Source organism: Charadrius vociferus, unplaced genomic scaffold (assembly GCF_000708025.1).
Source record: "Charadrius vociferus isolate BGI_N301 unplaced genomic scaffold, ASM70802v2 scaffold505, whole genome shotgun sequence".
Classification (NCBI taxonomy): domain Eukaryota; kingdom Metazoa; phylum Chordata; class Aves; order Charadriiformes; family Charadriidae; genus Charadrius; species Charadrius vociferus.
The window spans coordinates 230,737-258,246 of record NW_009648645.1 but is presented as its reverse complement, the minus strand read 5'-3'; the positions used below and the strand labels follow the sequence as shown (position 1 = coordinate 258,246).

The 27,510-nt window shown below is 39.4% G+C and overlaps 1 protein-coding gene across 1 annotated transcript in view; it reads left to right on the top strand.

Annotated features, from left to right (window-relative positions):
- The window catches only part of TRPM3 (transient receptor potential cation channel, subfamily M, member 3), a 279,012-nt gene that overhangs the window by 238,014 nt on the left and 13,488 nt on the right, over positions 1-27,510 (top strand). Inside the window, exons 19-22 of the mRNA XM_009886395.1 lie at positions 7,062-7,202; positions 12,129-12,257; positions 14,385-14,636; positions 19,627-19,837. Coding sequence (XP_009884697.1) covers positions 7,062-7,202; positions 12,129-12,257; positions 14,385-14,636; positions 19,627-19,837 — 733 coding nt within the window. The remainder of the gene's footprint in view (positions 1-7,061; positions 7,203-12,128; positions 12,258-14,384; positions 14,637-19,626; positions 19,838-27,510) is intronic.

Here is a 27,510-nt window from a genome sequence, read left to right as displayed (position 1 = left end):
TTTTGGATGGAAATGTCCAAAGAGTCATAGAAGCTAGAGATTTTTTTTCTTTTGGTTACCTTCATTAGAGGCCAAGTAAGTATGCAAACAGGCAAGAAAAATGATGAAAATTTTTTTCAAAATTCTTTATGAATTTGTGGTCGTTGCCTCTCACATATACACACGTGCAGTTTTTAATCCACTGAAGAAATTAGCGAGCAGCTGAAAAGCTCAGGCCTTACTTAGAGCTTCTGCAGCTCAGCAGAGTTGTGTAAGGGAGGACTTGTATGTATTAGTAACATAGCCTTAGAGGAATAATTTGCATCACAAAGAGAATCAGATGGCTAAAGCCCTGAAAAATGTAGAAGTCACCTAGTTCCAGTCTCTTGTTTTCAGACTTGTTTGACACTTTTTAATTTGGGCAATTATCATGTGAGTGATAGTTCATATTCAGACCTGCCTTAGCTTTGTTTGGTTTGCTTTGGTTTGGGTTTGATTGTGGTGTCGTTTAAAGGCCTAAAACTCGGCCCTAGTTGTTCAAGGTCAGGACAAAGGCACAGAAGTAGAAGGGATTTTCCCTGTTAATTTAAAAAAAAAAAAAAAAAAACCAAACAACCAAAACAAGCACACAAAATCCAGACTGTTTCCCACAGGCAAACAGCAGGAGCTGCCCGCAGGACCCCGTCTCCAGGCAGGCAGAAGGACCTGCCTACAGGACCCAATATGCAGGCAAGCCGAAGGAGCAACCCACAAGACCCACCTACAGGACCCGTTTGCAGGCAAGAACCTGGCCGTTGGGAAGGACCAGAAGCCAGAATAGCAGCAATGGGCCATTCTCCGCTCATTAGCTATTAGTTGCAATTTACTATCCCTGGCTTCTGATCCACTTATGAAGTGCCTATTCAAATCAAATAAGCACTTTGCAAGCTGCCTTTTTCTTGGCAATGGGGAAAAATTTGGAGAGGAAGTCATTTCCATCTCTCTGCAGTTTATCCCAGCTCCTGGTTTCTTGTCTACAATACTGTGTTTCCTTTTCACCTTCTGACTCCTGCTACAAGGAAGTGATGTGCTGAACTGGATCTGCTTTTCCAGATGAGTCTTAGATGTTCCCTCCCTTCTCCTTTCCGTGTGCTGACAGTCCTACTGCTCTTTCCTGTCATTGACTCTGCCCTCAACTCACTCAAACTCAATGCATCATTCTAGTGAAGTTTCAGACACATAAAGTCTTTTCCAGAAAATAAAAACTGTTTCTGTGGAGTCCAGCAAGTTTAGAAACAGTATCTTTCGTACACCACTGCTGACTGAATATTTCTGCGTATAATCTATACTGTGCTTTAGGACTTCTAGCACAGCTTCTTCACCCAGGTGTCCTTCAGTGGTGAGGAGATATGATTTGCTAGCAAAGACCTTTCTGTTAGATGCCATAGCCGGTTATATTTAGGCCCCTTTAGGCACCGTGTCAGGGAGAGTGTTCCTACCTGTCATGTTTTAAATAAAAGAAAATATTTTAGATTGAAGTTTTGCTTTATTCCGGCCTTAGTCAAATGGTCTGGTGTAAGTTGTGTCTCTTCTCCACTGATGGGAGAATGCCCGCAAGACTGTTTGGGAATTGCCTTTGTGAAGTCTCTCTTTAGCCACACTTATATTAAGGGTACCTTATTGATAGTCCATTAAGATTAATAATTGATTGTGATGTGGTATCACAAATGTTTAATCAGTTGCTGAACCCTGGCTCAATAGATCATTCATTCATCCTAACCAGAGCTTGCAACTATTGTATTCAAAATGAACTGCCTATTTTCCTCATTATTTTTTCCTTTCAGGACAAACAAATTATTATTTGTTTCAGTCATTACTACAGTTTTATTTTATTCATTTATTTAATTGGCATGTGATTGTTTAATATTTTTTTCCAAAATTTTTCCATGGTTTGGGTTTCTGAGTTTTGTTTGGCTTAAAGCTTAAATAAACAAAATCAATGAAGTAAAAATCATTTTGATCACCTCAAAAGTCCTTTTCTGGCAAATAAGGCATCATCCAAACAATCTGCCTAACTCTATTTCTAATCATTCCCAGTGAATACTTCTCAAGTCTCTGTATTCCTATAATATTACACCCATATGCATTTTTATAAAAGTACTGCTAAGATAAAGAGATCACATCTAGTCAAGGTCTGTTCATGGACTTCTTACGAAGTCTTGTGTGTCCTGCACAGCTAAGCCCAGGTGACTGATGATAAGCCAAAAGAGTTAGTTTCTTCCTCCGGACTGCACTTGTGCAGAGTGGAGGAGGTACAAGGCCACAGTAAATTTTGCGCTAATTTACACCTCATTTGCACAGAATAATGTGATCACAACAGTAAAGTAAGTCTCTGCATGGGTGAAACTGCATGCGAGTATGTATTTGTTTTATGCTCCTCTCAAAGGATCTGGTGGGTAGCTGAACATTTGGGTATACTGTAAAGATGCAGTGTTTATTCACTGTAAACTACTTGTTACTCACACCTGCTTTTAACTTTATAACAGATATACGGTGGTGCTGGGCACACATTTCTTTAACACCTAGGTGCTAGGCAACAGACTTTCCTTATAGCAGCTACTCACAAAAACACGCTTGAATGCTGCTCTCATCCCTGCTCCCTCAGCACCGAGGAATTTACCACAATTTATGTATGGAGCTGCCAGTCATTAATCCTGAATATTAGACACAGAGGAGTAGAAGGGCACTAAAGTATAAAGACCATGGGCATTTTGTATTGACCAGGGCCCTAATTAGTTGCTGATTTTTAGGTCGGTCAGAAACCCCAGCAGTCTACCCTCCTCCCAAAATAACACTGATTCTGGAAGCCATAACTAGAAGCATCCTTATCCCTATTCAGTGCCTTATTGTTTGGCTGAGTTCCCCAGTAAACGGTCTTATTTCAGAGCACAGAATAACTCATCTAAGCCCTTTAGAAGATGTTTCATTTGTTGTTTTGCTCATTTTGTTGGAATTTTGCACATCCAATAGGATGTTTGGATTTCCACAGGCATCACTAGGAGCCTGAGTTAGGACTTTTCATCAGCAGCAAAGCTAGTTGTGTTGGCCTCTGGGCTCACATTATCCCATCTGCAGTATGTATGCTTAGCCTTTTCTGCATGGTAAAAACTAACCACATATTATATCACTAAAGATACTATTCTTCAGATAGGAAAGGTTAAAGACCAGTGTCCTTGTGCCCTTGGCCCATCTCACCCACCTCGCTGGGGGACGGTGCTCGTACCATCTCCCATGCCAGCAGCAAGGCTCATCTGGAAAACGGCAGTGGAAGACACTGCTGGTGGTCACAAGTCAGAAGTGCTGGCTGTCTCCAAAAGGAAGGATTTCCATCTGTTTCTCCAAGGATTTTGGAACTCCCCTCCCATATCACCACCACACAACCACCCTGGCACTGTCCTTTGCTGTGCTCAGTAGGCAGGATGACTGAGCTCCTGGTGCTTTAGCCCCGCTCCTCAGTATTCACATTAAAGAACCACTGAGCACATGCAAAATCCAATTTTACACACCTGTAACTCCAAGGCATTAAACCTTTCTTCCTACCAGTATTTTGAGGCAGAGAACAGTAACCCTAGAACAACTACCATGGAGGTAGGGGTGTGCAGAGAGAGGTGTGGTATATCTGCACAGCTATGTACCATTTCCATACCAGTGTGAATATGGGGTAAGTCTGTATGTGGCATGTAGATTTCACTAAGGATAAAATTTGAAGAGCCTATGATCATTCTAGCAGGACTGAAACTCCCGTTATTTAATAATAAAACAGATAAATATATTGTAGGATCGTTAACATATATTAATGCAAAAATGCACAACCCCAAACTGTCCTGTAAACAGTCCTCAATTACATAAAACAAAATCTGGCCAAATAAAAAAAAAAAAAAGAAAGAGAGAAAAAATAACAAAACAGAATCCTGATTAGAAAAATCTCCATGCAAAAACTATGCGCACATCAATCCCCTCAGGCTGAAATGATGCAGTTGTACTGTACTTTACAATGTAGTTGAGCTGCTGTCGGGCTTACCTTGCATGACTCATGGTGAATCATGGACAAAATTGTGTATTAGAGAAAGAGATGCCGCCCACACAGAGCAGTGTCTTGAGTTATTCCCACCCTATTGCTTCCCCCTCCAAGTGAAAACACATTTGTTCACATTCGGCATTGCAGCTGTTCTGTTAGCACAGTCACTTAGGTTATTTCTGTATGTTTCTAATGGGGAGGCTTTTCAGTTTGTTAATACTGTGATATAATTAACAGTCGGGGACATCAGGTCAAATCTAATCCCCAGCCACCTCAGAGCAATTCCCCATCTGTAGCATGGGGGAGGGGAGTTTAGTATTATGCGATACAATTAATTCAAAACTAATTACAACAAGGTAAAATTACAGCATCATTTATCAACAAGAAAGCAATAGCAAACAGGAAATCAGCATCCATGCACCAAAGCATAAATCCAGGTCCTGAAAGAGCACTATACTAAAAACATCCGCAACCCAATGATTCCAACGAGAGCTAAGACTGCCTCAGAATCAGTAAATTTATAAAATTGTGAAGGGTTTAAACTCTGTGAAATAATCCCTTTCACTAAAGCATGGCACTGCTCGGTTGTTAAAAGCCGCCAGCGTTCATTTTCACTCTGCTGCAAAATTGATGAGCACCAGAGGGCAGCAGAGACAAAGCCTTGGGAAAACTTACAGAGAGCTGTGGCACCAGATGGCAGCTTCCCCTAAAACAGCGTCAGGAGGTTGCGAGAAGCAAGAGATGGGTACCTTCTTCGGCTATAATTTTCCCAAACCATTCAGATCGTATTCTACTTATTTTTTTTGCCCCTCCCCTCCCCCCCCGGCTAAACCACCCCTGATGTAGATTAGGGAACCGCTTTGGTTTTGTAGATTTCAGGTGATGATACTTGGGAGTTCTGTGAAGGTTGTGTAATCTCTCCTACTATGGTTATATTCAGTAGGTCTCGTGTTCTTGCAGACTACCTGCTTATCTAATAGAACCCTTCTCCTCTGCTTAACAGCCACTTCATCTTTTTCCTTTTTTTATGAAACTCTTGATGGACTTTTGAGGGGTTTTATGTGCTCTGTGAGAATCAACAGGAGGTATATTTATTTATTTTTTAATATGCATTGTTTCATCTGCATTTATGGCAATGAACTTAGAAATCTGAAGACGTTAAAAGGTAAAGGAAATAGGTAGCTTCATCAAAGCAGGCTACACTTTTAAGAGGATCTCAGCAGGTTAGTTTCAGTGTGGTATACTTTTGTCCTGAATCAGTGTTCTATTTTATTAAGAATGTGCAGCGCAACACCTGCACATAGTCAAATTCAAGAATGTAAGTGACCATGTAGAAAGTAATAATACAAGAAGAAAAAACTCACTGCATAAATGAAATGAAAGTAAAATATTATGCAGGAGCCATCTAAGACCGTACACAGACCTAATAATACTGCAAATATCTACACTGACTGAAAGAAAGAAAAAAAAACCCGTGGTCAACAGTTTATCATTACAATTACTATTTTACAAGACCAAAGACCTATATGAATAGCTCCACATGAGGTCCAGAAAAAGGAAGAAAAGGAAAGACTGTGGGTCTTACTTTTAAATATGTGAGAAGTGCCTCTCCTGTCTCTGTAGGGCAACAGAAGCAGATCAAATAGCTCACCTGAAGCTGATTAGTGAAGTATGTGCTGAACATCCTGTTGAATCAGAGAGGACATGGGTAGATAAAAGAAGGACCTCTTTATTGAAAGACAATGTGTCTGGCATCTAATTGTTCTCTTTAGGGGCTTGGTTTTCCAGGTTTTTAAGTTGCAGATGAGAAAAATGTTATCTTCAGTGATGGTGAAAGTTTGCTTCAGTTGACATAAAAGTAAGAAAGTGCTCTGATCTCCTTGTAGAAAAACATTATAGAAGCATGTAAATAAAAGCATCATCATGCAATCCTTGTGTACTTAGATAGGACAGTTGTATCTCAATTCTTGCAATTGCTTTCATGTGCAGGAGTGCTACAATCTATAGGTGCTGCCACAAACTGAATAGTAAGAACTTGCTCAGGGTACAGTGACCTAAAATCCACTCTTGGTCTACTATTCACAAAATAATTGTTTCAGAAAGTACATATAATAGATCACGCTGTACTCTAAATACAAAGGGACACCTTCTTTTAAGCATTGGATTCAGAGAGTATATAGTTCAGTCACGCCTTCCAGCTGTCTGCAGCTGACCGTGAAATTAAGAGTAAATAAAATATTACCATCGTTTGCCTGTTAGGTTTGCACTTATAGCTAAGGACTTCTTAAGTATGTGTTTCTGGAGCTCAGCATAGATCTTCAGTGAGTCGGAATTGCAATGGTAACAGTGAGATCAAGGCAGTGCATGAGCAGTCTGGAACTTCATTATGGAAGAAGCTTCAATCGTGTAGATGGATCTTTCAATCCAAGGCCTTAATGCTGCAGTGAACTCTACTGGTCAGTCCTCTACATCCATGTGAAGTTCACTGTGGGATCATTGCCTGTGACAGATCCGGTGATCAACGTAGAAAGAGTCACTGGCTTCATCGCTTCCAGTCCAGCAACTGCCAACTCATCTTTCCCCCTGTTGTTCTCTCTCAGTCTCAGCCTTATGAACTTCTCTGTTTAAAACCAAAACTTACCTGTTTTCTGTGTGTATCTGTTTATTGTATAGAAGTACACCACAAAAAGCTGTTGTCAGGTAAAAATTTTGCTGTCCATACAGCAAAAAGGAGAAATGTTCTCCACGTCTCATTTTTTGTTCACCAGTCAAGGATTTCACACTGGTGCTGACAGTTGTTGCCAAAGCATTGCTTTTTTTTGGTTTACATAGTATTTTACAACAGTTTCCCTGCAAAAAAGATAATCTGAGAACAAAGTATTTTACACCTAGCTGTGGTCACCTAGTTTTGTCTAAAGGTTAAGAAATCAGAGAAGTTTTGAATAGTTTCCTTTTGAAATTTCAAAAAAAATGGCTTAATTTGTCTTTCACAAAGAAAGAAACACAAAAATGTTCTTTCTTGTAGGCGATGCTTGGACGAGGGAATGGAGAGTCCTCAAGAAAGAAAGACGAAGAGGAAGTTCAGAGCAGGCACAGGCTGATCCCTGTTGGAAGAAAGATTTATGAGTTCTACAATGCTCCCATCGTTAAATTTTGGTTTTACACAGTAAGTGTACACATTTAAAGTGTGCATCTGCATGCACTGGAGGGCTTATCCATAAATAGTTTAATAAAAATCTTTTGTGGAGGTCAGGTAGCACTTGCAAACCTGTCTGAGACTTTTAAAGACTACCATTTCATTCAGGAAGTTAATGATTAAAATTTGAATGACTGTGTGTGTTTTTCTTCAAATATGACAATAAGTCACAGTTTGCTGCAGTCAGTGCTCCCAAGGAATTCCCAGTGGAAGAATTCCCAGTAGGAGAGCTCCAAATAATAAGCCCAATGGGAGGCAAGGCTGAATCAGGATATCAAATTTTATAATAGTTGATAAAAAAAAAAGAAGCAGACAAAGCATATCTTTTCTTGCAACGTTTTTGCTTTGTTCTGTTTTGGCTAGTCTGCAGAGTGTCTCTCAGGGAAAGTGTTTGTGTAAGTACCTACAAAATAACAAAAGACATGAGTAGCAACTAATGTACTTTTTTTCAGGGACAAATGATGTCAAATCAGTTTAAACTCCCTGTGTTATAAAGAAACAGACCTTGCAGCTGGAGCAGAAATAAAATTATATCCTATATTTTGACTAAAGTAAGACAGTATCAAAAACTTCACTGGACATTCTCATATAAAAATTAAGAACTGTTATGTTCAAGTTACTAAGTGGATACAAAACTTCTTATCAATTAGTCCTCCAGAACAGATATTAATAATTCACTATCAAGCTAGAAGCAGGGATTGGAAAGGATTCCGTTAGGGTCTCTCCTACATCAGGTGGTATCTGATATTTTCATTCAAAACTTGGATGATGGAGTAGAGATTAGTTATTAAATTTGCAAATTGCACTAGAATGTAGAAGGATGAGATCAAAAAGTAAAATGAACATAGAATGTAATCCTTTCAGTCTCCTTGGCTGGAATATTCTATCCCAGTACAGCTTTTGCAGCATGTGGCCTGGTTTGAAGGACACAAAAAAGAACAGGAAAAATTTTTCCAGAGGTCTATAAAACATGACTTATGGGGAAAGACTTAAGGAAGCAAGTTGTTTTCTCTGGAAAAAAAAAAAGAAGTCTGCAGAACGAATGCAATAGTCGTCAAATAACTGTAAGTATCTGCAGAGAGGAACAAAATGGAATAATCTCCTAATCCTTGCTGAATAGGACAAGAAGTAATGGTTCAAATTGCAGCAAGGCAGTTCTAGGTAAGATGTTAGGAAACAGTTTCTAACAGCTCTTAGAAGTACTGTCATAAACTGTGTAAAAAGACGGTAGATTTTCCATTATTAGTGTTTTCTAAGTCTATCTTATTGAAACATATGTCCACTATGGTACCCTGTAATTAATCCTGCCTCAGCACCGTGGAATTGGCCAGATGATTTCGGGTGGTCCTTGCCAGTCATATTTTCCATCATTCTGCTGAATGCACAGCAAATCACAAAGAATGCATCCTTCCATATACAACTTCGTATGCGAAAAAATGTGTTGCTGAGATCCAGGCAATGTGTCTACAGAGAGCAGGAACAGTTCACATCAACAGAGACTAAACTGTGGTGGACAGCTTATGCCAGCAAATAGCTCCAGTTTGGCAACCTGGAGTAACTAACTACTTGTTGAACTGTGTGTCCATTGAACATTAATCAGGCTGATGAGTCTAGAAACTCCTCATCAGCAGCCTAGTCTCATTATCAATTGCAATATGTATTATGCATAAGAAGAGAAGTCTTCACACTGTAAACAGAAAGAAGCATCGCGGCTCTCCCTGTTAGTTCAATTCTGAAATGGGAGAAAAAGATCAATATTGCATTTCCATTTAGACCTGTTCCTACAGTTTTATGTCCTGAGGCAGGTCTCAATGAAGGTCACTTATTAAAGCTGGATCTTGACTACACTGAACTTTAAGAGCAAATTAAGGTGGATTCTGGCTGTAGTGCTGGACCATTTGGGTGTATTGAGAAACTCCTGGAGACTAAAAGCAAAACAACTTTCAGATGAGGGTTAAAATTGCACAGCCTATAATGTTTTTTACAAGCACACAGGCAGAAAAACTAATCATAGATTTCAAAAGAAATCCTCCAAATTTTGCATTCCACAGTCAAAATTGCAAGAAAAGTGACTATACTTATAGCTATTGTATGCCATTTAAAATAATTTGAATATTCTATATCTACCTATCTGCTCTTACTCTCTAGCTATATCCACCTTCATTCTTAAAATCCACAAGAGTGGGTTAAATGTGGTGTTGTTTGAGTAAGTAACATTTTGCCTCAGCAGGTGAGCCAAAATAAACAGCTTTTTCTCAACCAAAAAAACTTTAGCCTTTCTCTTTCTAAAACTTAAGCCTACTCAGACATGCAGTAGTTTCATAAGCCAACTACTCTGTTCTGTTTTCTGGCTGTTGGATGGAAAACAGTGACTCAAACGTTTCATCTCACAGATTGCTTGAGGACAAGAGGATGGCCTTTCCCTTTTAACTACTAGCTTTAGGCTGAGATGCTCACAGGATGTAAGAGGCCACATTTCTGCCTCTTCTGAGGAGGAATAGCTGCAGGGGGAATTGCACGCTAAGTAAGAGTCATCTTCTAAATATAAAACCAGTTTTGCCCTAAGATTTTCATTTTGGGTCCACTTCACTTTACGATCAGTAGTCTCCCCCTTGAAGCACTCTTCTGTTGGTGCAATTTCCGGGTTTGCCCCTTACCATAATGAGTATGCAAGTATTTTCTATAGAATGGGACAGCATCCATAGGAAGGCAGGGAGCAACCCACGGTAGAAACTTCTTAGCAGGCTGTTCCTCTCCTTAGTTTCTTCAGGTATTGCCCTCAAAGGTGAAAATGGTAGCCCCTCACTCTTTGTAAAGCCATCAAAGAGCAAGAAAAAGAGGGTTCAGCTACTTGTATTAAACAGCACTTTCCAGGAGTCTTGAGCACCAGCATGGGCAGCTGTACTGAGATTTGACCACAGTGTGGGATCAGGGCATCCTCCTGGAAGGCAGGAACCAGTTACAGGTCTGGGAGGGAGAAGAAGGATGTCACTCGCTATCCAAAGGGCTTGTTTCTCAGCTTAAAGTGGTGCAGTTTCAGCATCATTTTATTCTTAAATCAAGATGCTTTTTTTCTTTATTAAAAAAAAAAACAAACCAACAAACCCACAACCAACCTCTCAAAACAAAATCATGAATAAAACCCTGAGAGTCTTGTGGTTTCTGTCACCTTTGTAACCTTAATGTCTCTATTCTTTTGCCATACTAACTGAAAATGCTCACGAAAGGCTGCTGAGTCAGACCAAATTAATAAGATTTGCTGATAATTAATTATCAATAAGATCTAAGAGGAGGGGTGTTAGGTGACAGTATCACCTGGCTTTTTGCACTATAGTGGAAGGTGTTATTTCAACTAGGCAGATGTCCATCCAGTTCTTCTGCCCAGACAGAGTTTCTGCTGACTCGGATGGCACCTTAGATGCTGACCTAAGTCAATATTGCTTTCCATTTCCTTTAGGAGTGTTAAGGGAAGACCAAGCTCTAGACTTGAGCGTTGCAATCCATCAGCACGCACAAACTGAAAGACAAATGAGATGATTTCCTCCTCTATTTTATGCAGACAAGAAGTGGGGGTTCAACTGGCTGTCTTCTCCGTACTGATAGTTATGGCCAATACAAAGAATTCTCTCGAGTGTCCTTCAAACCAAAAACTGGAAGAAGAACCAGAACCCTGTGGCTTTTACACAGAGCAGAAGTGATGTTCTCTAAAAAATACAACAGGACTATAAATCCTGTTCTGTGAGGTGCTGAACACTGAAATAATCCTACCCAAAAGTGTCAAGCCCCTCCGTGGTTGTTTCATCTTAAGTCTGACATCAAGTACACGATAGTTGTGAGTAACATGCAGTTGAGAAGGAAAAACTGTATTGAAATACAGATGTATGGAATAAACTTTCTGCAACAATGACTTAAATGTTAATGCACAGAACTCAGTCATCTTTTCACTGATTTAAATTTGGCTTAAGATGCATTTTCTTGTAGGGCTGCTGTTTGAAAGGCAAAGTACATGGGCAGTTGGGTTTTGGCCACCAGAGACCTCAGCCGCAGCCATGCATCCTTGCTACACCCCATGCTCCAGGGTGACACTTGGGTTTCTCTGAGTTTTATGAACCTCACGATGCAATATGCCTGTCTTGTCTTTTTTTTTTTTTTTTGACTGACCATTTCATTACATTCAGCATGTAGAAAGAAAGGAAAAAGAAACTAAAAAGATAATCCACACTTTCCATTGTATCAAAAATTAAGCCAGAAGGCAGATATATTACAGAAGGAAAAGCAAAACAGTTGTAGGTAAAAACCTACGTAAAATATAACGCAAATGAATGCATGGCTATGCCTGTATATTTGCTGCATCAAGGTGAGTAGGAGTGGCAGTGGCTTGGGGAACAATCATGGTACAGGTTAGGTCAGGACTACACTGGGTAGGAAGACTTCTAGCAACACCTAGGACCTTCTGGGTTCCAGGCAAGGATTGTGTAAAAACGATTTGGAATGCCAAAGTCAGCCGAGGCGAGGTGAACAGGGAGAAAAAACACAGAGGAGGGGTGCTAGAGGAGTGAAGTGTATTAGAACCAGATGAGGTTCACATAGGTTACTTACTTTGGTAGTTGGCACAGTGGTATCAGAGTTCCTATCACTGCAGAGGGACTGCCTTAAAGACATTTTTGTTGGGAAGGCAGATGTAGCTGGAGGGGAGGACGTTTGTGCACGTATTTTGCAGATTCCACACTGTATGTGATTTAATGTGTGTTTTTTTCAGACAACCCCAAACACTAATTGTTCTTTTATCTATTTAACTCTGGTTACAGTGGAATTAGGAACATCAAACCATACCCAAGAAACTGGCTCAGTCATATAAAGATAGTGAATATTGATATTAATTTTGTCTCTTTACAGCTGGCATATATAGGCTACTTGATGCTGTTCAACTATATAGTGTTAGTGAAGATGGATCGCTGGCCATCTACACAGGAATGGATTGTCATCTCGTACATTTTCACTCTGGGAATAGAGAAGATGAGAGAGGTAAAATCACCCCAACCAAGAAAGAGAATGAAAAAGGAAATAAGCATGTTTTTTTCATTTTAGTATCTGTTTTTAACATTTTTCTCAGGATAATTTTTGATGAACAGGCTTATCATAAAATTGCTTTTTTTTTTGCAGAAAAGCAGATGGATTGTTAAAAACACAGCACTAAAAAACTATCTTGCTCCATTTTAAAATCAAGAATATCTCTCTTTCTTTCTCCTTCTCCCACGGAATGTCTCTGTTCAGATTTCTGTATGATGCACGCTTAATAGCATTCACAAGTATGGGGCAGTCTTCTGACATATCTTAAAGCTCAGCTATATTCATTCAAATGTGGCCCAGAAACTGAAATACGTTTCAGGGAGAGGAAAAGGAGATATGCTCTAACACAGTGGACACAGAGACATGGTGATAGCACGACAACTGAAAAGCCCATGTTTGTCCCCCTATCCCGCCCCAAATAGAGTTAATTCAAAATTTACAGCTGTTCTTTCTGTCCAAGTATCTCATGCAAAGGCTTTAGATAAAACCAGCCATAACCAGGGGAAAATTTAGATCCACATTGAATATTGCAGTACATTTGTAATAGCTTTTTCCTCTTTTAATCTTGAAAAATTTTGCTAATTATGTCAAGCAATAGCATGCATCTCCCTAAAGATGCTAAAGCAGACATGTAGCAGCATAGACAGAGCATTTAAGGTGGCACTTAGTCTACAGGCAGAGTGAAGGGCTTTTTGCCATCCCCTGCCCTTCATGGTCTGTCCCACTTGCAGCTACTACTGTGCCCTTTTCACTTGGCCAAATGCGCATTTATTCCACAATGACACCAGAGGCCAAATTCAGTCCTGATGTGAGTGGGTGCATGTCCTGCTGACCTCGGCTGAAACAGCACATTTGTACCCCTGGGCTGAATTTGTTACCATCTACATTTGTATTTTCTGCAGCAAATGCTTTTGAGGACTAGACTAAACATGGTCTTGCAACAGCCACTTAGATTTCAAAGACAGATTTCAAACACTGTATGGTAAACTCTACATTATAAGTAAGAAGAACAGAGGAAAAGATTCTACTTGTGTGGCCTATAATGAGTGTACTTCACTAACCAAGAGAAAAAGAAGAACAGTGGCAGTAGCCACATGGGGACTTGGCAGTACTGATGGAGACAAAGCACCGCTGGCTCAGGAGGTGGGAGGCTGCTGGCAGGAATCATGTGTGCCATTTTTGTCTAATCATTCACCCCAAATTGTCCTTTCCACAAAAGTTTATCAAGAACATTTGTCGGAATGGATTTCTAAACAGATGTTGGAGATTGTTCACAGAATATGAGCCTAAAATTCATTCTGAAAATGAATTATAAGAAAATTATAAGAATGACATTCATCTTTTTAAGGAACTGTATGATTCTGTTCAAATGTTCTCAGGCTAAAAATAGAAAATTAAAACAAACAGCTTGTTAACTAACTAAAGGCTAGGAATTATTCATAGAAATCACTTGAGGAATAGTTTCAACAGTAACTCAGGAAAACAATCAAGTCTCTCAAATGATCTTGCAAATAGAATGATGGTAAATGCATAAGGTAAGATTAATTATTTTTGCGAATTTTTTTTTTCAGCTGTGGAACTTAATTTCCAAAAGCAGGTCCAAGTAGTAGCTAGTATCTCTCTGGATTAAATGCTAGACCCAGATGTTTGTGGTTACTAATTATTTCTTGACAGTTTGATACACATTTTAGAAGAATTTTCTTTAAATCTACAGCTTCTTTAAATGTGAATTTTCTGACGAAATATCTTTCTGTACTTTCCCCTCTATTCCAAGACTTTAAGTAGAGTCAATAAATTTGAAAAACAGAAAGATACCTATATATTTCTTCTGATTTCATGGGGATTTTAGAGTGAGTGAGGTTTTCATCCTTTTTAAGTATCTTGCACATAGATACTGGCTAAAAATGGTTGAAATGGAAGATTTCTCAAAAAAAAATCAAAGAGTTCATGGGATATTTATATGACAGGAGTCTATCAGCTTTGGTTTTGGCCTGCGTGGCATGTATCTGTTTACTATAGATTTCTTCAAGCTTAAATTAAGATAACTCAGCTCCTTACCTCTCCATGTCCTCTGTCCTTCAGATATTGATGTCAGAGCCCGGGAAACTGCTACAGAAAGTAAAAGTTTGGCTCCAGGAGTACTGGAACGTTACTGATCTCATTGCTATCCTCCTGTTCTCTGTTGGGATGGTGCTCCGTCTACAAGATCTGCCACTCCGGAGTGATGGCCGAGTGATATACTGTGTTAACATAATTTACTGGTATATACGGTTATTAGACATCTTCGGAGTAAACAAGTATTTGGGACCATATGTTATGATGATTGGGAAAATGGTAAGAGAAGTTGGTGTACTCCTGTGTTTTAACAGCATGTTCTTGACTCAATGTCTTTGGCCAATGACATTATTGCAGATTTACCTGTATTTTTTTACACATTAGCATTTTCATGTAAGCTAGGAATCGGTGACTCTTTGAATCAAAATCTCAACATAGACCCCCACAATTGAAAATTAGACTCTCCCCATTCTGTTAGATGATGTATTGCTTGTCTTTCTCTGAGATCTCTTCAACAGCAAAGCCATCCATCCTACACCTCTGTGCCTCATTTGCAGAAAATTTAAAGGACGCTAATTCTCAACTAGTTGTAAAGGAGGGTGGTTTGTTACGGTAAAAAAAGTGTTTGGTACCTTGATACTCTCAAAGAAAGTGTGTTGTAATAGGCATGGTATGTTCAAAACAGTTACGATTAAGACTGTCACCTTTCTATAGTTTGCTCCATATCCATACTTTCTTCCACCTTTCCTGTTCAGGTGTGTCCTTGTGAGATGAGAAATTTATTTGCGTAACTGCAGCCTCTGTCCCCTGACCACATCACATGTACGCAGCATGGCAGGAGTATGAATAGTTTATGTAGTAGTAAATGCATACAGGAGCAACCAAGAGATATTTGCTGCCAGATGTATAACTTTTGACTTTTTGGCTTTCTCTTTTTACGTGTCAGTATAAATGTTGCATTAGAGCAGTATTTTGCTCGTATGAGTTAAAGGAAGTGGCTAAGATTACAGATTCACATGCACATGTCCCTGATATTTGAGTACAAGCACGTGTAGCTAATATACATGCTCATGTTTTACATGCAGTTATCCAGCCTTTGTTGTATAAATCATGGCTGTTTCATGCATTCTGGGTTTAAGATTTATTAAAAAAAAAAAATGGAATTAAAACCCCTTGAAGCAGGCATCCAGTTAAAAAAGTAAACTGAGTATTAACTTTTCCAAATACAAATACTACTACTATCTGACTGCTACGTGGACAATAATCAACAAGTCCAAATAGACTGTCTGTTTTGTTTACCTTACCATGGTACTTCCAGAAAAGACCCAGCCACCCTCCTTCCTCACCGTCATAGGAAAAGGAGACATATATGTCCCCTTTAGCATGGACTTCCATCTGTCCTTGACATTACATTAATCACAGCAAGCCCAGTGATTCTAAGCAGTTATAAAACTAAAATGCAAAATATATGTCCAGTTAGGGTCCCAACTCAACATGTGACCAGAGAAACATTGTCTTATCCCTTCATTTTACCGTCTTACAACTCTGAACCCACAGTGGTGGATTTGACAAAGACAGAACAGCTTAATGAAGGGGAAAAAAAAAAGAAAGATGGGGAAAAATAAAAAACAAAGTGGCTGTTGAATTGTTATGTCCTGCAAACAGGATTTCAAAGTGTGTTACCCTCCTTCAAGGAACCCAATAAGATGTTGATGGAAGGGATTTTGCAGAGCTCCAGAGTACAGAGCTGAAAACACTCAACAGTTCTTGCTGGAGATTACTGTAAAAGGACAGCAGAACAAGAGAAGGGACCAAAGACCAAAGGGAAAACACTGCATTATCATCTGTTTCTTTCCTGCCCCACCTGGATTATGTCCCTTGATCAGGGGATCTGGTGGTCTCTGGGACTTACACAATACAAAGCGTGTAAGACTCCTAAAAAACAACAACTCTTGTACTCTGTTGTATTTTTCACAGATGCCATGCACAAAAAGTTTCAGAGCTGCAGTGCTCACCAAGTCAGTCTGAAAATGGGTTCAATAATAAACACGTTGGCTATGAATAACATACTTCTAGTAGTCAGTGCTATGGATGGCTGATAGGAGTCCAGCTTCACCAATAGTATAAACAGTGGTTTATTTTTTTCCTGGGGTCAACATAGAAAGGAAGTGGTTGAAATCAGAAAAATAATATAATTTCCATTCCTTTGTCATCCTCACATGTGTACAACAAATCAAGCCTCATTCCACTTTCTGTGGAAAACAAACACAGGAAAATCACTAGCCCCTGTAGGCTCAGCACCCACTCAGAGGGTGTTGAATTTAGCTCCCAGAGTACAGTGAAGGTGTGGACAACTGTTAAAGGAGGGAAGTTCTTTTATTTTGTGCCTTCCTGTTATTTGATTTTCATACCTCATCCAACTTTCCATGCACTCAGCAGCTCTGACACATCCACTTTGCCCACACATGCAATGCCCACTGGTTTGAATTACACAAATCTGCCTCTCGCATCTATTTTCTGGTCAGCCTATTCCCCTGTGTAATGGCGAGCCCATTTGTATCCTGCACAGACCTCCCTGAGAGCTGCACCTGCTTGCTCCAGGCTGCAATGGGCTCCCTTGTGTATTTTTGTTTAAATCACACGTCCATTGACCTCTTGGGTTCTGTCTTTTTCATTCCATGTCCTTGCAAGTCCCATTCAGTACTATGGAGCCCATCAAGCTGGTTATACATATTTCTACAGAGTAAGCCCATCACAGCTACTGAGTTGCTCAACAGCCCATATTGAACACCTGAGCTTTTATCCTGAGCTTCTAAACTAAGTTTTAGACTCAGGAGGAGAAAGATGACTCTTTCCATCTTTCCAATGTTGAGGAACTTTCTCTTCACCTGCCTCTACATTGTATCCAACAAAACAGCAGTAATAGGTTTTACTTCTGGGCACTGTGAACAAATACACATGCGAAATTAAGCAAAAGCAGAAATGGGCTTGTGTGGTTTAAAAGCAATGGGTGAAACCAGAGGTGAAGATAGGAGGAGGAAACTGAATGGCCAAGTTTATTATTATCTACTAATTTCAGTAACAGATTATGCTTATTATAATGCCCTTTTCTGATCTCTGTGCAGCGTTAGTTTTACTGCCCTTTTATTTGGGAATGAAATGAAATCACTCTCGCATGTCAAGAGAGTCAGAGGTATATCAGTTCCCTTACTGTTTGGGAATGTCTACATTTTCTTAGCTTCTCTGCAAATAAAAAAGGGGAAATCGAGTCAGCTTGTTTATAAAACTGCACTGACAGTTCCTAATTTTATCACTTTTTTAAGTAGGTGACTAATGAGTTCTTCAGAATGATTGAAATGAACATTGCTCTGTTAAAATAGCAATTGTGATTTGACCCTACAGGCCAAAAGACCTGATACAGTGCCCATTAGAGTCAGTGGAAACTGCCCATCTATTTCACTGGATTTCAGACAAGCTACAGAGGTTTTAGAAAGATACCCGTTTAAAGGGGGGAAAAGCTAATATGCAGCTTGAATAGAGAATAGCACTGAAAATTTTATTTCTTGCAACAAGGTCAAAGCTGTGTGATTCCTGATCAAAAACCCTGGAAGCATTTAAGGAATTGTCTTAAATTGCCACCAAATACTCATGTTTGTCTGCTTGCATGACATTTTAAAATAGGTATTATATTACATCATATCATGTGATATATTTCTACCTGAAACAAAGTTTCATCAGAGAAGAAAGGAAGAACCAGGTTTCATCTCCAAATTCCTTACCTAAGTAAGAACTAAATGTAATTATGTAACTTCCCCATTTCAGAATGCTCTCTGAGGTACAATGATCTGAAATTCCTCTTCAATCAGGTTTTCTTGAGACATTATTGCTCGGAATCACATAGCAATGTTGGCGATCTACTTGTCTGGTTTTTTAATTCTTTAAGGCATTTCTTTTCCTCTCTCATGTCCCCAGGTTTGGGGTTTTTTTCTTTCTTTCCTGCATTATTATGGACCTCAAGAATTTTGTTTTCCCCTGCTTTTTTTTCACTTGTCCCCTGTTCCTTCTTCCACCAGCCCTTGTCATGAGCAGCTCTGCCCTTGAGCTGCAGCAGGTCCCCCATGGAGCCATAAGGCCACCAGATGAGGTGCAGGTTGGTTGCACACCTGCCTCACAGAGTGCAGCTGAGCCAGAAAATGCAGAGACTGAAGGGATTAAAACTCATAAGGTTTAGATTTTGGGGTCCAGTTTTGGCCAGAGACAAAAGTTACATCCAAGGCTGTGAAAAGCAGCTCTGTCCTAACAAGCGTAGTAACTAAAGACCGATAAGTAAACCTGTAACTAAAGGTTTTAAAGGGATTTTACCAGGGACTTTACAGGAGTCCCATTTTTTTCACATTCATTTTGGGGTATAAAGCGTCTCTGCTGTACCTGCTTGACACCCATTGCTCTGCTCTTTTCTAGCACAGCCCCTTTTCTAATCTGCAGCCTCTATTCAGCACCTCCTAGGATTGCTGTCCCACTTTTCCCAGGAACATTTTGAATGGGTAGGCACTGTTTGCAAGCACTAATTAAACTTGTGCATATGCTAATGAGGCCTTCAACAATGGACAATAATAGAGTTGAGTGTCTGTGTTATCTGCATTTATTTTTTTTTTAAATATGGCCTTTGTCAGACTCCCCCACCAAGCTGATTTCTAGTGCAGCCAGTATCACAGCTTTCCTTTCTCACTGGTTACCACCATGGTGTCCCTTATGTTGCAGTAACAGGCTGTTCCGCCACCCGTTACTCCTTATGTTAGATGCAGCTCCCTTCCTTTGCTCCAACACAATGACTACCAGTGAATAAAATAATCCATGTCAGCCCCTTTGTTTTGGTACAGTTGCCACTATGTGCCTGTAAACAATACAGCATCTCGTGACCCTTGCCCAGACCAGGCTGCTGATTCCAGTGAACCTATATTCTTGATCAGGCAACTGGTCTGACCAGATGGTATCTTGTATTTTCAAGCCCATTCGTGACATTTAAATTGTTCTTAAAAGCAACACTGGGTAGAACCAAGGACACAATAATACCGTTTCACTTCTTTGAAAATGAAATTTGTTATGTGTAAAACTGAGAATGGTTTTTCAAAATTTGGTTTTGAAAATTCTGTTTCTAAGATTTACAAACTTTTTTTTTTTTTTTTTTTGCAGCATATCAGGATAGGAATTTGGACAAATAAATTCCTCTAATTCTTGTCCCTTCTCTCTCTTTCTTTTTTACATTCAGATGATAAAAATGATGTATTTTGTCATCATCATGTTGGTGGTTCTGATGAGCTTTGGTGTGGCAAGACAGGCTATTCTCTTCCCCAATGAGGAGCCTTCGTGGAAGCTGGCGAAAAACATATTTTACATGCCTTATTGGATGATCTATGGGGAAGTGTTTGCAGACCAGATAGACCGTAAGCAAGTTTATGATTCTCATACTCCAAAGTCAGGTATCCAATTTTGATCAGATGATGTCCTATTAGATCATGTGTGTGTGCTCAATAAATGGCTCAGGCTAGAGGAACTCCATCCTCACACAGAATGGTCACAAAAATATTTTTTCAGCTAATATTGGGGCGTCAGTTTCAGAATATGCTTCTGGCATCCCTTTGCAACTATTTAACCAGAAATGTGTAATGCTAAATTATCTTGCCTATAAATAAAGTTTTAAATGGTTTCTTTTTACCAGCTGGGTGACTGGGATACCTTCCCAGGTATCCACCATGAGTTTGTTGGTATACCTGGGACATAAAATGTCGCTTCTTTTTTTCTCATCCATTGGTTTGATTTTAGACCTAAATACTTTCTACCTAACCCCATACCGAGCATCAAGTCTGATATTACTGGGTTAGACCTTCGTCTCCTGCACTTCATGAGGATCTAATCCAATGTGTTTTCTTTTCTCTGTTACCTTCTCACTTCCACCACCTTTACACTAAACCATGTGATTCAATTCTTTGGGGACAGTAGATCCATTATTAGAATTTTGCTTTATTTGTATATTGGAAGGCAAGACTGTGTTCACGTCAGTGCAAACAGAACAAAAGCCAGTATTTCATATACTATCTCCTCAGGACTCATTTGGCTGGTGATCAGGAAAATGCCAGTTTTCTATTTAAATTAAACCTCCTGGTGCCACTCGGTGCTCTACGCCAAAGGAGAGGGGTGGTCATGAGCAATGATGCAGTAGATGAACAAACTAAGAATCACAAAAAATGTATCTTTAGCAAACACTGACATGCAACTGATGTTCGTCATTCCTACTTAAATATGTGTAAGCCTTGGCAGCATTTAGAAGTGAGTATCTTTTCCAGTGGCAGATGGCATCCATTAAAGCTCTGTTTAGGATATTCCTTTTTATTCTATGTACCAACTTAGGAAAGGGCAGTGTTTTCATAATGTATTGTCTGCTTGTTCAGCATTGACCGAGTTTGAATGGAAAAAAGGTGTTGATTTCTCCTGAGCTGGTTGAGGTAATAAATGTATCTATATCACCAATAATGATGGACAGAGGTATACATATCACATGGCAGATATTTCAGCAGTTCCATGTTCATTTCTTCTTCCCAGTTAGCACAGAATCATTACTGTGGATACAGAAGAAACCTCTTTTTTATGTTTACTTCCCCACTTTGTTTTCAGAGGTAGCATGGCATGCAAGGAAGTAAACAAATACCTACAATCACAAAGCTTCTCACTGAGTTGAGCTTTTTACCCAATTCCCTCATTTTTATCCTTTTTCCTTTTCTTTTCTTTTTAAAAATTCATTTCATTCCAAAGGCATAATAGCTGGGGGTATAAAACTTCATCTCCCTCCAAAAGCATAATAGAGGGATAAAGGTTTGTCCCATTAAACGATGACTTACTTCCACAAGCAGAAGTCTGTCTGTCCCTCTACAAGTGGCCATTTATTGATGTTGTACTGAGTAACTATCATAGCGCAACAAACATGGCAATTGGCTGAATAAAAAGTTCTTGGTACTTTTTTTTAATGAAGTGCTGATTATAGTTTAGAACCCGAAACCTGAGAAACAAAAGTGTCTTTGAATGAAGCATGTTTTTTAAGTATGAAAAGAGGGTGGCAGGCTCCATGCCCTTGCATGAGGATTTAAGGGATAGTCTTGTTTGTTATTCAGATGCCCAACATTTAAACCTTGCAAAAAGATGCAGCGTAATTATTTCTGAAGCTTAGGGAAAGCAAATTTCCTGATGGATTCAACTCCAGTATAAGTGTAGGCATGTTGTTGTTCTGTCTGTGTCAGGGAAACTAGGAGTTGCGGCAGAAGTGGTGATGCCAAAATGAAAAGCAGCACCTAGTTCCTCCATCCTGAGAGACAGATGATGCAGGGAATTAGAATCTGCCACTCTTTCAGCACAAAATATGTGCAGTATGTCATGTCTGTCTGAGGCTCGGTTGTCTCAAAAATGTTACCGCTGGAATAGACTGGGAGCATGAGCAAATGGTTGGTGATGATGTTATACAATCAAGATGATCTGATTGGCGCCCAAAAAGTTTTACTAGTATACTTATGTTTTTTCACTATTTGTAAATTTGTTGTGATATATATTTTCCAAGTTGTTCTAAGCTAAATCAGCCACAGTATTCATGTTAGAGTACTACGGTGTTTGTACTTTCTCAAATAAGGTAAATGTTATAAAATTGTTATGCGACATTTAAACTGCAATGGAACTTCATAGTCTGGAGCAGATTTTTTTAATTAGTATTATTTTAGCAACCCAAAAGGGTTTCTTTGTGGTTTTCTTTGCATTTTGGTGTTTAATATTGCAACATTATTTGGGATTCAGCAAAAGTGCTGATCTTGGAAGAGCACATACATTTGAGCCACGCTCCTGGAGATTATCCTACTGTCTGAGAAATGTACAAAAAAAGTATGGTACTCTAAAATTTTTAACTTACTTTTGGTTTTTTTTAATATATTTTCTGTTAATTTGTGAAGTATGCCATTAAGGCTGACCAGATACAATGTCTGGATCCATCTTGTCAACTGGCAGCCTGTCCATCCAGTGGATCTACTCTGATTTTTATCTCAACACGCTGCACTGTCAAAACACTAGCAAAATACCTCGTTCTAAAATAATGCATGCCATATACAGTTTTACTCATAATTTCTGAATTCATTTCATTTTTTAAATACATATGTTAACTGGAGTGTGCATTGGTGTCCTGTTGGCATGTGATCTCAGCTTCAACTCAAAAGTGAGGACAGAATTATATCCTCACTTCTGGGAGTACGAATACACTATTCAGTGGCGTCATTTATTATCAGTGATGTACATAAATACCAGATTCCTACAAATTCCTGACTGTCAACCAGTTGCGGGGGGAAGGGAAGCAGAGCGAATCTTTTAGAACTGTGTTCAAATTTTCAGGTAAATTCAACAAAAAGATCAAACCCAGTCTCACAGTAGTTCCTCTCAGACTGACAGTTCATTACAGCTGGGTTAGCTAGGAGAGGAAGGGGAATCCAGGTCGGAACCGGTGATGGTATATACAACTGTCTCACTTTTAGGCTGCCTTTCCCAATCCAGATGAGGCTTCTACTGCCCAATGGTACCTATGGGGCAGCAGCCAGCCCCTTAGCTGCTTTAGTGATTGCCTAACTGGAAGGAAATCTGCAAATGCTGTAAAATCTCTCCCTTGGTTCACCTCATTTAATTTGGCATGATTTCTAGCAATTTTAGTCAAAAAAAATCACAACACAGTCGTCACATGCAAAGAACTCTGTTTTCACCTTACCAAGCTATCTGCTCCTCCAGAATACTATGGATAAAGAAGTATATAAAGAAATACTGAAGCGGAAAGAATTATTCAGGGAGTGATCTTGCTTGGTAAAAAATGCAGATAGGTGACACAAATGGCAACTTGAGAAATGGCGGTCACCTGTAGAAAATCAACAGCAGACCTCACATTTTCCTATATTCAGAAGGCAAAGCAACTGAGAGTGCTGTTAGCCAATATGGGTTTGGGTTTTTTGGTTTGGGCTGTTTTTCAGATTTGTCTGGTGTCTCACGTCAGATTTGCATCTGGATTTTCTTTCCAGCTGACAGTATTTCAAATGCCATCTGGAATCTGACGATCAGTCTGAGTTGTGTTTGTTCCCCGTGCCTACTCCCTTATTGGAAAAACCTACATAGTTTAAGAGAAAAAGATGGGGCCTCCTTCTTTTTCACTTGTATTGGAGGAATGCCAAATAACCAGAATGCAGTTGTTTCGGAAGATGAGAGGCAGTTATATACAGGTTTTAACTATCATCTAATGAACTTAAGAGGAAAGTATAATTACTAGAAAAAAACTTTTTTTAAAATTCTTTAAATTTCTTAGTTTGTTAGATTTATTTATTTCTTAAAGTTCTTTCAGGTTTCTTATTATAAATGAAAATTTTATACTAAATTCTACACGATCTTAGAGGTTTCATGCTTTTCATGTCTCCATAGGAGCTTCCTGTAAGGGCTGTCATTTGCATAGATCATTCTGGAATTAGAACAAACAGAGCAGCTTTGCACAAAACAAAATAAACCATACCTGTGCTTTATTTTTTACTTTTTTGGTTTTTTGATCTGTTTTGCAGCTCTGCAGCACAGGCAGTATTTTTAGTATTGTTAGGCAAAGGCAGAGGATAAAATTTGTACACAGCCCACACACCATTTTGAAAGTGTCTCTGGCCTGAGCTGTAGTAGTATTGCCCTTCCTAGCATTGAGGAGGCAGAAAGCACCAGAGAGAATAAGAAAAAAACAGGGATTTACTATAAATTATGATTAATATACCAACATATTGGAGACACTCTTCTAAGTAATTTTTAATGTGGCTGAAGGGCAAGGAGCAACATGTAAGGTCACAATGGTATAGTTAAAGCAACTTTTTTGAAGTAATGAGACACTGTTTAATTCCCTGGATATTTCTGCTGATGAACAGAGCAATGGTGTGAGGTTCAAAGTTCCCAGAGTTCAGTATTTTCTCTGTCAGTGAAGAAGTGGACAACTATATACTATATACAGGTGCCTATATACTCATAAATAGGGTGATGAAAGTGCATGTAAAATGTCCAGACTTGGGGAAAAAAAAAAAAAAAAGATGGGTTGGTATGTTAGTTAATGTGCACTTACTGGTTTCTTTATTCTTTAGAACTGTGGTCATATGAACCCATTGCACAGTTTCTGGTGATTTCAAACAAATCAACTCGTATTGTAAAAGTGGTATCCATTTTTACATGCAAAGTTTTCTTAAAAGGCAAAAAGCTGTTTGGTAACAAAGCTGTTCAATTATGCACTTTCCTCTCTCCATTATTTCCCACAACTACTTCGGAAGGGTGCAGCTGGGGGAAGAGCCATGACGCAGAGATTTGCAAGCGTTGTTTCCCAAGCCCTCCACCCAATACACAGTAAAAATGAGCAGCGCCCGTGTCATGACAGTAATTACAGCAGGGAAACAAACTCTTCCCGAGCCCTGCCACCACTTTAGGCCTGAGAGGCACAGAGGCATGGGTTACGGCTGTTTGCTTTGCAACTAGCTGCTGGCCAGGAAAGAGGAAGAGTTCGGCATGTAGCAGGAAAGGCCGATACAGGAAGCTGTAAATGGGAGCCAAGAAGGAAAAATAAGCATAGGAGTAGATTGTGAAAAAGGAAACGAGAGATACAAAAAAATATGCACATCCACAGATGTCAGGATGCAATATTTGAAAGCTGAGTGACGTTAATGCGTGTAATTGAAATTAAAACTCAAGCCGTTTATTATTTTCTAAAGCCTGAGTTCAGGATGTAATGTCTGACCTTTATCCAATGGCCTGTAGGTATCAGACTGATTGGGATTTTCAGTTACCTGAAATAGGCATATAGTTATACTAACAGAATTTGCTTCAGCAAAACATTTCACTAGAATTAAGTACTCATGTATTTTTCGTTAAAGTAAGGCTCTAATGTAAGAACATGAGTATATTTTCATGCATTAAAACTGTGCTTTGAAGAAGTTTGTTGTCACAATATGTTACTGAATATACTACAAAAATTACGGCATTTCTCCAAACATAATTAAAATGGTCATACCATGTTACACATGAAAGGCAGGTGCAGATCTCTCAGGCACAAGGCACAGCACTCAGCAAGTGAAAGATTTGGATTTATGGAGAGCGTAGCATTACCACAGCGGGAGCCCTGGGACACCAATGCTAATCAAATGGGGACCCGACACAGTGGAGCCCTGCTGGGGAGTGAAGCTCAAGGGAAAGCCCTTGCGCTGCTTAACATATCGTGCATATGCACTGTGCTGTTGCACTCCTTAGCGGACTCACTGATGTAATGCAGGTGGTGGTGTCCGAATTCTGAGATCCGCAGCTGGCCGTCACATTGTCGCCCGTGCAGGGGTATGTGCAGATGGGGGGGAAGCAAACTACCCCAGGTTACTGCAACAAGGACATAAAACGTGCTTGGGACTCTACGTACTCAGATGGGGGAGGTGAATTGTCCTGGGTTACCGTAACAAAGTCTTCTCGAACCCTACAAACAGAATTCCAGTTTCTTAAATGTAAACAAGTGTCTTTGTTATCTAAAAAGAATATCATTGCTACTTTTAGCCTCCTGCCAGAGTCCTCTGTCCTTTCTCACAGAGAGAAATTTCTGTTTCTGGTTTCCTGGGAGTATTTGTTTTAAGAAAACTGTTCATTTAATAATGGGGAAAAAATCCTTTAAAATTAACATTATAGTTTAAAGATGGAAGATGTTCAGTAATGTGCAGTGGAACACAGGCTTCTGCATTTTGGACACTCATCATACATTTTCACATGCAGCTGAAGATGTGAAGATTAAGTGGTGGCTTAGTTCTCCATAAAGTAAGGCATGAGATTAGTATTCCCTTGTTGTTTAAAAACTGTTCCCACAACAGAACGTTCAAAAGAGAAACACTTTTGAAAACCTTCAGGACAAGCCAAACGTCTATGCATGTAGAGAATAGACTATGAGAACTTGTCTTTGTAAGAAGTCTAATTTGGCCATCACTGTGTGGCATAAACCGACAGGGATGCATTATGGTATCCTAAATACTCTGTTGGAGGCAAATAAAGATGGATATTTTTCTCTTGGTAGTTGTCAAAGATGGGGGGGTGTTTATATTAAATTATCTTTTTTTAATAGAAAAAAAATGGGGTGATAAAACTGTAACCGGACTTTTAGCTGAGTTTTTGATCTCATTGATCTAAGGTTTAAAATATGTTTTCCTCCAATTTCTCTCATTGCTACAAAAGACATTGTTTCTTCTGTTCTTCTGCATGCAAAAGGACAACAGGCTTCATCAACTGATAGAGTGATTGCTCCATTACTGGTGAAATCATGACAGGTTTCAGTACTGTATTGTGTTGGACTTCATAGCTCTAAATCAACATGTAAGCAACTTAGTGTTTCCACACAAACGGAAATGTAAGTCTCACACTGAGTGCTGATACCAAGAGATATTGAATGTCCCAGTTTCTGCTGGGTGAAGGCTGAGTGCACATCACCCCGCACTCTCAGCAGCTGACCACAGATGGCATTTTGAATGTCTGAATGAAGACGCTGCTTGGAGCAGTGCGGAAGCATGAAATCGGCACTAACTTAAAACGATCTGCAAGGTGATGCTTTCTGAGAAATAAAGAACTGTGTACTCTCAGTCTGTTCCAGTAATAAAGTGTATTTTTGTAAGTAGGAAGGACTAGTGACACCATGGGTCCAGACACAACAGAGATGCTTGTAAAAGTAGTATTGTTTGTATTTGGTTTTGCCATTTCTTTTTCAGTGAGTTGAGCATCTGGGGATAGTTCTGGTTTGAAACTAATGCACCATATTCTTCTGTCCCATATGGCTATAATATTTCTGTAAGTAATAACCCAACACCTGTATGTAGTGCCCAAAACCAAGAACCCAAATCACACATAATATCATATGACTGCCAATACAGACACCCACAGTTGAATCCCATGACCTGTAAACCAAGTTCAGAAGGACGTTTTTGAGAAGAAGCAATACTTGGTATTGGAAATCATGGATTAGTTGGCATAGGGTGGAATTTTACAAAACATATGGCACTGACAAACTTTGTTGTCCATGAAGTCAGTGAGAAACTCTCATTGAATTCAG